This window comes from Staurois parvus, unplaced genomic scaffold (genome assembly GCF_062004578.1).
Source record: "Staurois parvus isolate SC_StPar_1 unplaced genomic scaffold, SC_StPar_1.0 ptg002041l, whole genome shotgun sequence".
NCBI lineage: Eukaryota > Metazoa > Chordata > Amphibia > Anura > Ranidae > Staurois > Staurois parvus.
In genome coordinates, this window is record NW_028319837.1 from 25350 (window position 1) to 38897 (window position 13548).

A 13548-nucleotide genomic window follows, 5' to 3' on the forward strand; every position below is an offset into this window, starting at 1 on the left:
TAGGGTTTGCCATGATGGTAAATGTACGGTGCAGAGCTCAGGGCAGGTAGGAACAGGGGGAGGAGAGAACACCATGATTGGTTTATTGTACTCAGATTCAGGGCAGAAGCCTGAGGATCACCATGACAGCCAAACACACATCATTTTCAACAGTAATACCCCCCTACAGTCAGTCATTCTATAGTGATGGTGGGACCCCCACCTCGTCTATCAACCCCTCACAGAGCTGGACTGACAGGTTCTCCTCACACAGGTCTTGGCCCAGAGGTCTCTACTCCTGGTGAGCAACCCCAGCAGCCAATCAGCTTCACCCTGTCATCCCTTTAGACATGGGAGCTGGACAATGTTTGGTTGCTATGGGAACCAGGTAACAAGCACTGGGCGTTCCCAACTGTATTTCGGCCCCACCCAGCGGGCTCTGTTAGTGGGCGGACTGGAGTAAGAGCCTATGACTAACAGGCGAGGGGCGGGGCTGCTTGGTGCAAGCAAAATACAGGGGAGCGATAGGCTGATAGGCGAGGCTCAGCGTGATGACTGACAAGCATGGAGGGCGGGGCTTTTCGGTGACTGACAGGAAGGATTTGGCAGAGCGAGAGGACTATGGGCGGGTCTCAGCGGTGCGGGGGGCAGGGCTGTGGGCGGGTCTCGCCGTAAGATGGCGGGGTGAGGGGAGAAGATGGCGGTGTGGGGGTCGGAGTTGCTCTCTGAGCTCTGGGCTCAGGTCCTGTCTCTGGGTTCGGAGTTCGGTGACGAATGGGACAGGAATGACCTGAGAGCCGCCATCTTCCGCCTGCTGCTGGCCTGGCTGATCCTCAGTGTCACCGCCATCCACCTGGCCTGGAGAGGCTACGGACCCACCGTGACCGCCTTCTACTACCGGCAGGGTGAGCGGAGACCCCGGGAGATAATGAGAGAGGGTTTCCTGAGATCACATGACACGGGGCGGGGCTTGGTAAAAAGGGGCGTCACCGTCCAGGGGTGCCTTGGCAGTGTGGTGTGTAGATGAGGCCCTGTGTACCCCAAATATATACTCCCTGTACCCCCAAATACTTCCAGGTGTAACTTCCTGTACCCCCAAATGCTTCCAGGTGTAACTTCCTGTACCCCCAAATGCTTCCAGGTGTAACTCCCTGTACCCCCAAATGCTTCCAGGTGTAACTCCCTGTACCCCCAAATGCTTCCAGGTGTAACTCCCTGTACCCCCAAATGCTTCCAGCTGTACACTCCCTGTACCCCCAAATACTTGGGTGTGTCTATACTCTCTGTACCCCCAAATACTATTTTTTTTATATACTCCTTGTACCCCAAATACCCCCTGTACACACAATACTTCCATATATACTCCCTGTACCCCCAAATACTTCTATTTATACTCAAATACTTGCATATATACTCCCTGTACCCCTATATATACACCCATATGTACCCCCAAATAATCCTATATATATACCCCCCCGTGACCCAAAATACCGCCATATAGCCCCCTTTACCCAAAGATATACCCCTGTACTCTGATACCACCATATATATATATATATACCCCAATTCCATATATATCTCCCTGTACCATATATATATCTCCCTGTACTCTCACCCCCATATATACCCCGTGTACCCCTAAATAATTTTATTTATATATATACACACACACCTGTGACCCAAAATACCACCATATAGCCCCTTGTACCCCTAAATATACCTGTACCCCCCAATTTCCATATATTCCCCCATATATACACCCCCCTGTACCCCAAATACTTTGCTATGCCTCAGTATATTGTCCCTTTACCACTGATATACCGTGTACCCCAAAATATCCTGATATACCCCAGTGTACTGTCCTTGTACTCCTGATAAACCCTTATGTATACCCCCCGCACCTCGATATACTTCCAAATACTCCGACCCCAATATACTGTCCCCGTACCACGTATATACATCACTCTATCCCAGTATACCACCCCTGCCCCCCGACATACCCTCTGGTCTCCAATATACCATGATATATACCAATATACCATCCCTGCACCCCTGAGAACCCCCCCCAATACCCTGATATATACCATCCCTGCACCCCTGAGAACCCCCCCCAATACCCTGATATATACCATCCCTGCACCCCTGAGAACCCCCCCAATACCCTGATATATACCATCCCTGCACCCCTGAGAACCCCCCCAATACCCTGATATATACCATCCCTGCACCCCTGAGAACCCCCCCCCCCAATACCCTGATATATTCCAATATACCTTCATTCCAACACTGCACCCTGATACCCTGGGAGATCTCCCCAAACCCCTGAATGTAATAATGCTCCCCAGTAGGCCAGGAGACTCCCAGCCCCCCATGCTGCACTGCACCCTGATAGTCTGGGAGACCCCACCCCCAATTCAACAGTGCACTCTGATAGGTTGGGATACCCCCTCTTCCTCAATCTACCAGTGCACCCCATCAGTCACAGAGACCCCCCCCATCATAACTATCACTTTTTCTCTGGTTTCAGGTCCAGGGGGACAGAATGGCGGTACTCCGGAATACCCCTCCCACGTCAATATCTGGTGAGTAGCTATGCATGATGGGAAAGCTCCAGATACAAGTTTCCACCCACAGCTCTTCTCATCCATTGGGGTGGGGTCATGGGAGGGGCTGCAGTGAGGGTGGGGCCCTGAACACCTTAGGGTCTGTAGGATAGGCAGTGTGGTGCATCTGGAGGGGGGCAGGCCCTGGCAGAAAGACCCCTCCCACTCTTCCATGGCAGTCTGTTCCCATTGGGGCCATACCGGGTGTACAGCGCTCTAGTGGCGCCACCAGAAGTCTCAGTGTGGTGAGGAGGTTCCTCAGGGGACGCCATGAGTGCCAGAGTCGGGGGGATGGGATTACCAGAATAAAGCCCCGCCCTTCCCTTACAGGTCAGCCATGAGAGAAGACTCGGGAGGGTATGACCCCCAGACCTACTCCACCCCAGACTAGTCCATTATGGGTGGAGCCAATAGTGGGAACACTGGGTCTTGCTTGGCACCATGTGAGGTTCCTCAAGGGTGTGCCTTCATGGCAATGTGTGCAGAAGAGGGGAAGGGACTTGCTAGATAAAACCGTTTTTTCAGCTTATCCTGCACAGGCAGACTAAGGACAACTGACAAAGGTGTGGCCCATTCAGTGGGTGTCTCTGGGGCCCCTTATTTGGCATTAGGAGGGGGGAATAGATATTCACAGCACTGTCCCTAGAAACTATAGCGAGTTCTCAGTCCTTTCTGCTTTGCCCCACCCCTTAAGCAGAATTGAAAGTCATATGGGGGCGGGGCTAATCCTGTGTTGCGCACAGTCCCGGCGCTCACCTGCATTTGTGGCACGTCATCGCGCTGACAAACATCGGTGTTTTGTTTCCAGTACTGGCCAATCACAAAATGACTGCGAGGTGTTTCTTCCGCAGGGAAAGCTCCAGCACGGAATCCCTGAAGAGCCACCAGGAGTGACATGAGGTCGAGTGTTGGGCACCCCCTCCGCTGGGTGTGACCCTCAGCAACGGATATGGCTGACGCTGAGCCGCGTCCTTTTCCCGGTTTTCTTCCATCCTAATTGCTGCACGGGAAGACGGGACTGAACACGGCGCCATAATGGCTTCCTGGCTGCGTCTTGTGAGATATATCGCCTTAGCTATAGATGCGTATGGAGCTCCATGTTGACATTGCTTTATGGACAGTCATCTTCATCCTGCAGAATGTATACAGAGATGGGTGCTCCTGAGTGGGGGCGTGACCGCGTGTATTTTCCTTGGCGTGATGGATTAGTCTTTGATCTGCAGGTTGGCTCATTATACCGTGGTTGGTGTGTGCGCTCCAAGGGAGCGATGTGACTAGGGAACCACCATGGCTCCCGCCTTTGAGAGTGGCCACCATGGCTCTTGCCTTTCGGAGGTGGGGCGCCATGGCTCTTGCCTTTCGGAGGTGGGGCGCCATGGCTCTTGCCTTTCGGAGGTGGGGCGCCATGGCTCTTGCCTTTCGGAGGTGGGGCGCCATGGCTCTTGCCTTCAAGGGAAGGAGGGGCCAACATGACTTCCGTCCTCAAGGGGGACTACCATGACTCTCGCCTTCATGTTGAGGAGGGGGCCACCATGACTTCTGGCCTCAAGGGGGACTACTATGACTCTCGCCTTCACGTTGAGGAGGGGGCTACCATGACTTCTGCCTTCAAGGGGGACCACTATGACTCCTCCCTGGTGCTGCGCGGGAGGAGGAGCTCGGCCTCGATTATCTCACGATGGACTCTGCTACAGCGGAATGATTGCTAGACAGACATGGAATGTATATCACCGACTGACCGCATATGATGACCCCGTCATCTCCTCTCTGCCTTATCGCCTGGCTCCTCCAGGAACATCATGGATTGTATGAGATTGGTGACCACTTAGAGTTCTGCAGACTGGCCAGGTCTATTCTGTCACTTCTAGCAACCCTGAGAAGGAAGGAATTCTGGGTACGGGAGGTGCAATCTGTGCCCCCAGCCTAGCAGAGTAAAGATATGGGAGCTGCTTGTTCTTGGTGCGTACTTCAGGGTTGTCATCTTCATCCTTCACTGATGGGTGGGTGGACAACTGATGGGTCCATATGGATCCCGGGTCAATAAATTACTAACTAGCAAAGCAGAATCGTACAGCTAACCCCTTGTGCTAGAACACGGGTGTCAAACTGGCGGCCCTCCAGCTGTTGCCAAACTACAAGTCCCATGAGGCATTGCAAGATGGACAGTTCCAAGCATGACTCCCAAAGGCAGAGGCATGATGGGACTTGTAGTTTCCACCAGTTTGACACCCCTGTGCTAGGGGAACATTGGTCTCCCATCGGACAGATAGCAGCCAATGCTGTGCACAACCACTATATATCAGTCTGGGTCCATCAGTAAGGCTCAGGAGCCAATCGGAACTGTTCTCAATCATGTGATCACTACGTCCTGCGTGAAATGCTGGTCACACTCAGGCTGAAGCTTCAGTCTTTAACCCCTCACCCTCCAGAGGATTCCCCCCCCCCCCCTCCTTCCTGACCAGGCCATTTGTTGCAATACGGCGCCGCGTTACTTTTACTGACAATTGCACGGTCATGCAACGCTGTACATAAATGAATGTCCCTTTCCCCCCCCCCCCCCCCCCCTCAAAAAAATAGAGCTTTCTTTTGGTGGTATTTGATCACCTGTGCAAATTTTTTTTTTTTTTTTTTTTGCTATAAACAAAGACCGACAACTTTGAAAATAAAAAATTTTTTTTTTGACTATTTGCTATAAAACCTATTCAGTAAAAAATCTAATTTCTTCATCCGCTTTGGCCAAAATGTATTCTGCGACACGTCTCTGCTAATAAAATCCCAATACGTGTAAATTCAATTATTTTGTATGAAAATTATAGCGTTTACAAATGGCGGTATAGATACTGGAATTTTTAATTTAATTTTTTTTTTTTATTAATATTGTTGTTATTTTTTAATTTATTTTTCTTTTTAGTAATGGTGGCGATCAGTGACTTGCGGCGGGCATTCTGACACTGGGTGGGAACTTACTAACTGCCACTGACACCCCAGTGACACCAATACAGTAATCATTAAACATGTCCAGTGAAAAAAATCAAACTTCATCAGAAAGTTCGGCCACAATGTATTCTGCTCCGTGTCTTTGCTAAAAAAAATAAAAAAAAAAAATCCCAATACGTGTAAATTAATCGGTTTACGTGAAAATTATAGCGTCTACTAATGGTGGTATAGATACTGGAATTTTTAATTAAAAATTTTTTTTTTTTTTTAAGTAATGGCGGTGATCAGCTACTTACAGCGGCAGTGCAGCGGGCATTCTGACACTGGGTGGGAACTTACTAACTGCCACTGACACCCCAGTGACACCAATACAGTGATCATTAAACCTGTCCAGTAAAAAATTTTTTTCAAAAATCACATTTCATCATAAATTTAGGCCAAAATGTGTTCTGCTCCGTGTCTTCGCTTCTAAGAAAAGAAAAAAAAAAATCCCAGTACGTGTAAATTGATTTACATGAAAGTTATAGTGTCTACAAATGGCGGGATTTTTATTTTTTTCTAGTAATGGCGGCGATCAGCGATTTTTAGCGGGACTGCGGCGGACATTCTGACACTGGGCGGGAACTGACTAACTGCCACTGACATCCCCAGTGACACCAATACAGTGATCATTAAACAAGTCCAGTAAACAAAAGACCGACAATTTAAAAAAATATATATATTTTTGACTTTTTGCTATAAAACATATTCAATAAAAAAAATGTAAAAAATAAAATTTCTTCAATTTTGGCCAAAATGTATTCTGCTCGGTGTCTCCTCTAATAAATAAAATCCCAATACGTGTAAATTAATTGTTTTATGCGAAAGTTATAGCGTCTACAAATGGCGGTATAGATACTGGAATTTTATTTATTTATTTTTTTTCTTTTGTAGTGGCGGCGATCGGTGACTTACTGTGGCGGGCATTCTGACACTGTGTGGGAACTGACTGACACCCCAGTGACACCAATACAGTGATCATTAAACAAGTCCAGTAAACAAAAGACCGACAATTTTAAAAAAAATATATATTTTTGACTTTTTGCTATAAAACATATTCAATAAAAAAAAAATGTAAAAAATAAAATTTCTTCAATTTTGGCCAAAATGTATTCTGCTCGGTGTCTCCTCTAATAAATAAAATCCCAATACGTGTAAATTAATTGTTTTATGCGAAAGTTATAGCGTCTACAAATGGCGGTATAGATACTGGAATTTTATTTTTTTATTTTTTTTTTTCTTTTGTAGTGGCGGCGATCGGTGACTTACTGTGGCGGGCATTCTGACACTGTGTGGGAACTGACTGACACCCCAGTGACACCAATACATTGATCATTTAAACATGTCCAGTAAAAAAAATCAAATTTCATCATAAATTTTGGTCAAAATGTATTCTGCTCCGTGTCTTTGCTAAAAAAAAAAAAAAAAATCCTAATACGTGTAAATTAATCGGTTTACGTAAAAATTATAGCATCTACAAATGGCGGTATAGATACTGGGATTTTTTTTTTTTCTTCTAGTAATGGCGGCGATCAGTGACTTTCAGCGGGACTGCGGCGGACATTCTGACACTGGGAGGGGACTGACTGTCACTGTCATCCCCAGTGACACCAATAAAGTGATCAATAAACATGTCCAGTAAACAAAAAGACTTGACAATTTTGAAAAAAAAAAAATATATTTTTGACTTTTTGCTATAAAACATATTCGGTAAAAAAAATGTAAAAAATAAAATTTCTTGATCAGTTTAGCCCAAAATGTATTCTGCTCCGTGTCTCTGCTAATCAATAAAATCCCAATATGTGTAAATTAATTGTTTTATGCGAAAGTTATGGCGGTATAGATACAAAAATTTTTAATGTAAATTTTTTTTTTTTTTTTTAGTAATGGCGGCGATCAGCGACTTACAGCAGCGGACATTCTGACACTGGGTGGGAACTGACTAACTGCCACTGACACCCCAGTGACACCAATACAGTGATCATTAAACATGTCCAGTAAAAAAAAATTATTAAATTTCATCATAAATTTAGGGCAAAATGTGGTGTTCTCCGCGTCGTTGCTAAAAAAAAAAAAAAAATTCCCAATACATGTAAATTAATCGGTTTACGTGAAAATTATAGCGTCTACAAATGGCGGTATAGATACTGGAATTTTTTTTTTTTTCTTCTAGTAATGGCGGCGATCAGCGGCTTACAGCGGGACCGCGGCGGACATTCTGACACTGGGAGGAACTAATTTGGTGTCACTGACATCCCCAGTACTTTTAGCGGGACTGCGGCGGACATTCTGACACTGGACGGGAACTGACTTGGTGTCACTGACTTCCCCAGTACTTAGGGGGACTGCGGCGGACATTCTGACACCAATGCAGCAATCATTGCTGATAAAAAGCACTGACACTGTACTAATGGCACTGGGCAGGAAGGGGTTAACATGAAAACCGATTAAAGGGTTAACTACAGGAAGTATTTTACTAGGGGGCGGGGTCTGTGTGCTTCACTGTAAGCACACTGATCAGGATGGCTGTGCTGTGCAGCGTGTCCCAGCTGACAGGGAGGAAGGCGGTTCTCCTCCCCCTCGGAGATTCACTAGGCGGGGCCCAGCGATTGATGGCCACACAGGGCGGCGTGGGTTGGGTATGCGCGGCTCGTGCGCCCCCTACCCAGGAAACGCAGAGTTGCGTATATATACAAGTGATTTTGCGCACCCGTGCCACCTTGTAGCAGTATTTCTGCTATAGGTCGGTTAACGGGTAATTGCGCGGTCATGCAACGCCGCACCCAAATTAAATTTGTATACTTTTTTCACACAAATAGAGATTTTTTTTGGGGGGGGGGTGTATTAGATCAGTGGAGATCCATCTAATGGGGGGGGGGGATGGGATGAGTTCTCAGCAGATTATTTAGAATTGCGCCATTGGTCCTGGGAATGGCTGTGCTGCGGTCAGACGAGGTCAGACAAGTCAGCTCCCTTATTTCTATTCTGATGGGTTCACTTCTAGAAAAATGACGTTATAAATAAAAGGACAACATCAACCGATTTGCCATTTTCCTGGTTCCAAATATTTGATTTTTTTTTTTTTTCTGTAAATGTCAGATTTCTGGTCATGGGGTGCGATTGACTCGCTGCGCTCTTCTCTGCAGCCTGCGCAGAGCTTGAGATCACGTTCCAAGCAGCCTGTCACATGGCTTGTGGCATCCCCTGCAGTGTGCTTAGGTGGACTGTACTGGTGCTTCGAGGGCTGAATGACACCGGGCTGTATAACTCTTTGTGCGCAGTGACCCCCTTCAGTAAAGCTGAGGGAGGGGATACCCAGCTGAGGGAGGGGACACCCAGCTGAGGGAGGGGTTTAGAGTTCAGATGTCTGAGAGAAAAAGAAAACAAACTAATTTTGCACTTCTGCCAAGGTGGATTATTTCTCATTACAAGGCTGGCACTGATCCATGCGATTGTAATAAAGGCGGGGCTTCCAAACGGCCACTCCCACTGATCGCTTTCAACAGGTTCATTGAGTGTCTACAGAGCTGAAGCAGGTGATAAATTATTACTTTGGTATTATATATATATCCAGCATCATGGGTGTTGTCAGACCTAAAGTAAGTAATAGGTCTGTAAACATCCTTCTGATATGTAGAAGGTGGGCAGGGGATCTACAGAACAGAAGCAGGTAATAAAGTTTGTATCAACCTCCCTGTTCATACAAGATGTCCAGGGTATCTACAGGCCTGAAGCTGGTGAGAACTGTAGCATCTGTCCTATATACTGTATAGGGGGTATCTACAGGCCTGAAGCTGGTGAGAACTGTAGCATCTGTCCTATATACTGTATAGGGGGTATCTACAGGCCTGAAGCTGGTGAGAACTGTAGCATCTGTCCTATATACTGTATAGGGGGTATCTACAGGCCTGAAGCAGGTGAGAACTGTAACATCTGACCTATATACTGTATAGGGGGTATCTACAGGCCTGAAGCAGGTGAGAACTGTAGCATCTGTCCTATATACTGTATAGGGGGAATCTACAGGCCTGAAGCAGGTGAGAACTGTAACATCTGACCTATATAGTGTATAGGGGGAATCTACAGGCCTGAAGCAGGTAATAACTGTGACATCTGACCTGTATAGGGGGAATCTACAGGCCTGAAGCAGGTAATAACTGTGACATCTGACCTGTATAGGGGGAATCTACAGGCCTGAAGCAGGTAATAACTGTGACATCCTTACTATATCTAGAAGGTGTGCAGGGGATCTACAGAACAGAAGCAGGTAATAAAGTGTGTAACAACCTCCCTGTTCATACAAGATGTCCAGGGTATCTACAGGCCTGAAGCAGGTAATATCTGTCCTATATCATATAAACAAACTATCACCTGCTTCAGGCCTGGAGATACATTGTATACACTATACAGGAAAGATATCATAGTTAGCACCTGCTTCAGGCCTGTAGATACCCTGGACATCTTGTATGAACACGGAGGTTGTTACACACTTTATTACCTGCTTCTGTTCTGTAGATACCTTCTATACACTATATAGGATGGATGTCACTGTTCTCTCCTGCTTCAGACTTGTAGATAACTATGAAATCTATCCTATATAGTATAAACAAGCTGTCATAGTTATCTACAAGTCTAAAGCAGGTGAGAACGTTGACATCTTTCCTATACGAGGTATCTCCAGGCCTGAAGCGGGTGAGAACTGTGCCCTCTTCCCTATACGAGGTATCTCCAGGCCTGAAGCGGGTGAGAACTGTGCCCTCTTCCCTATACGAGGTTTCGCCAGGCCTGAAGCGGGTGAGAACTGTGCCCTCTTCCCTATACGAGGTATCGCCAGGCCTGAAGCGGGTGAGAACTGTGCCCTTTTCCCTATACGAGGTATCCCCAGGCCTGAAGCGGGTGAGAACTGTGCCCTCTTCCCGATACGAGGTATCGCCAGGCCTGAAGCGGGTGAGAACTGTGCCCTCTTCCCGATACGAGGTATCGCCAGGCCTGAAGCGGGTGAGAACTGTGCCCTCTTCCCGATACGAGGTATCGCCAGGCCTGAAGCGGGTGAGAACTGTGCCCTCTTCCCGATACGAGGTATCGCCAGGCCTGAAGCGGGTGAGAACTGTGCCCTCTTCCCGATACGTGGTATCGCCAGGCCTGGAGCGGGTGAGAACTGTGCCCTCTTCCCTATACGAGGTATCGCCAGGCCTGAAGCGGGTGAGAACTGTGCCCTCTTCCCGATACGAGGTATCGCCAGGCCTGAAGCGGGTGAGAACTGTGCCCTCTTCCCTATACGAGGTATCGCCAGGCCTGAAGCGGGTGAGAACTGTGCCCTCTTCCCTATACGAGGTATCGCCAGGCCTGAAGCGGGTGAGAACTGTGCCCTCTTCCCTATACGAGGTATCGCCAGGCCTGAAGCGGGTGAGAACTGTGCCCTCTTCCCTATACGAGGTATCGCCAGGCCTGAAGCGGGTGAGAACTGTGCCCTCTTCCCTATACGAGGTATCCCCAGGCCTGAAGCGGGTGAGAACTGTGCCCTCTTCCCTATACGAGGTATCTCCAGGCCTGAAGCGGGTGAGAACTGTGCCCTCTTCCCTATACGAGGTTTCGCCAGGCCTGAAGCGGGTGAGAACTGTGCCCTCTTCCCTATACGAGGTATCGCCAGGCCTGAAGCGGGTGAGAACTGTGCCCTTTTCCCTATACGAGGTATCCCCAGGCCTGAAGCGGGTGAGAACTGTGCCCTCTTCCCGATACGAGGTATCGCCAGGCCTGAAGCGGGTGAGAACTGTGCCCTCTTCCCGATACGAGGTATCGCCAGGCCTGAAGCGGGTGAGAACTGTGCCCTCTTCCCGATACGAGGTATCGCCAGGCCTGAAGCGGGTGAGAACTGTGCCCTCTTCCCGATACGAGGTATCGCCAGGCCTGAAGCGGGTGAGAACTGTGCCCTCTTCCCGATACGAGGTATCGCCAGGCCTGAAGCGGGTGAGAACTGTGCCCTCTTCCCGATACGAGGTATCGCCAGGCCTGAAGCGGGTGAGAACTGTGCCCTCTTCCCGATACGAGGTATCGCCAGGCCTGAAGCGGGTGAGAACTGTGCCCTCTTCCCTATACGAGGTATCGCCAGGCCTGAAGCGGGTGAGAACTGTGCCCTCTTCCCTATACGAGGTATCGCCAGGCCTGAAGCGGGTGAGAACTGTGCCCTCTTCCCGATACGAGGTATTGCCAGGCCTGAAGCGGGTGACAAGTCTGCACCGTCCTCCCTAGACATAGCCCCGCCCTGGAGGGGATTGTAGATTCTGCTGCCATGATGTGATTACTGCTGAGAAATAAAGGAATGTACAGGATGGAGTTTGTTTCATTTTTGAATAATCACATCAGCACTGTATTGGGGTAATCATGGAGGATGACATCGATGGCACTCTGGGGAAATGCCAGTCGCCTGGCTCCATGTATAGAATATGAACTGTCAGGTTTGTTAGTTTTGGGTCAGCGATTGAAGCCTGAGGATCAGCTTGAGAGCCGGGAATTTCCTGATTCAGCCGCCGGGTGGGAGATTCCCTAATAGTAAACAAAGGGGCGGGGACGCTGGTGACATCATTGTCCAAATATGGTCATTATACAGAAGGATGACAGGCACAATCCCTGCAGCTGTCCATCACAAGGAAGGCGGGCCCTGTGATTGACAGGAGGCTGGCAACCAATGAAGTAAACGCATTCATAAAAATAACCCCTCCCTGCCTGCCACGCCCCATTTACTTAAGGCTGACAGGATGGATTTCTTGATCACATGACCACTGTGGTTGTCGCATTGTTTTTTTGTGGGGGCGGGGCTAGGGTAGAGCTTGTCTCGGTCATGTCGCTGACAGCTTGGTCACTACGCTTCTAAGGGTGTGTTGGCGTTAAAATGTACTTTTCATCGCCAGACTGCGTGACAACCAATCAGCTTCTGTCTTTCATCTTTAAAGCTTAGTTGAACTAGTGAAAGCTAAAAGCTGATTGGTTGCCACGCGGAGCTGCTCAGTTTTGCCAATGGCTTTTGTGAATTTGGCGCAGGATATTTTGGAGGAACCATATCGCCAGAAAGAGGTCACAAATCCTTGACTGAAAATTCAACGGTTATCCAACCCAGCACTTTGCTGAGTCCACCTATGCAGATTGTTCTACAGGGTCTCAGATTAGTCCAAAGAAATCAAAAAAGTTTGACCAAAAAAAAATGTATATTTTTCTTTGACCAAAAAATATTTATATATTTTTTATTTGACCAAAAAATATATATATATTTTTTATTTGACCAAAAAATATATTTTTTTTATTGACCAAAAAATATATATATATTTTTTTATTGACCAAAAAATATATATATTTTTTTTTATTGACCAAAAAATATATATATATTTTTTATTTGACCAAAAAATATATATATATTTTTTTTATTTGACCAAAAAATATATATATATATTTTTTATTTGACCAAAAAATATATATTTTTTTTTTTATTTGACCAAAAAATATATATATTTTTTTTTATTTGACCAAAAAAATATATATATTTTTTATTTGACCAAAAAAATATATATATTTTTTATTTGACCAAAAAAAAAAATATATTTTTTATTTGACCAAAAAAAAAAATATATTTTTTATTTGACCAAAAAAAAAAATATATTTTTTATTTGACCAAAAAAAAAATATATTTTTTATTTGACCAAAAAAAAAAATATATTTTTTATTTGACCAAAAAAATATATATATTTTTTATTTGACCAAAAAAATATATATATTTTTTATTTGACCAAAAAAATATATTTTTTTTTTTATTTGACCAAAAAATATATTTATATTTTTTTTTTATTTGACCAAAAAATATATTTTTTTTTTATTTGACCAAAAAATATATTTTTTTTTTATTTGACCAAAAAATATTTTTTTTTTTTTATTTGACCAAAAAATATATATATTTTTTATTTGACCAAAAAATATATATATTTTTTATTTGACCAAAAAA

At 45.9% G+C, this 13548-nt stretch overlaps 2 protein-coding genes across 2 annotated transcripts; both read left to right on the forward strand.

Moving 5' to 3' along the window:
• Nucleotides 1-643: 643 nt before the first annotated feature.
• On the forward strand, nt 644-8600 carry TCTA (T cell leukemia translocation altered). The gene is made up of 3 exons (XM_089664780.1): nt 644-884; nt 2507-2561; nt 3434-8600. Exons 1-3 carry the CDS (start codon nt 677-679, stop codon nt 3474-3476), a joined length of 306 nt encoding a protein of 101 aa, XP_089520906.1. The 5' UTR covers nt 644-676; the 3' UTR covers nt 3477-8600.
• Nucleotides 4052-11887, forward strand: LOC149432943 (uncharacterized). The gene is made up of 4 exons (XM_089664785.1): nt 4052-4219; nt 10160-10382; nt 10434-11096; nt 11760-11887. Exons 1-4 carry the CDS (start codon nt 4052-4054, stop codon nt 11834-11836), a joined length of 1131 nt encoding a protein of 376 aa, XP_089520911.1. The 3' UTR covers nt 11837-11887.
• The last annotated feature ends 1661 nt before the right edge of the window (nt 11888-13548 follow it).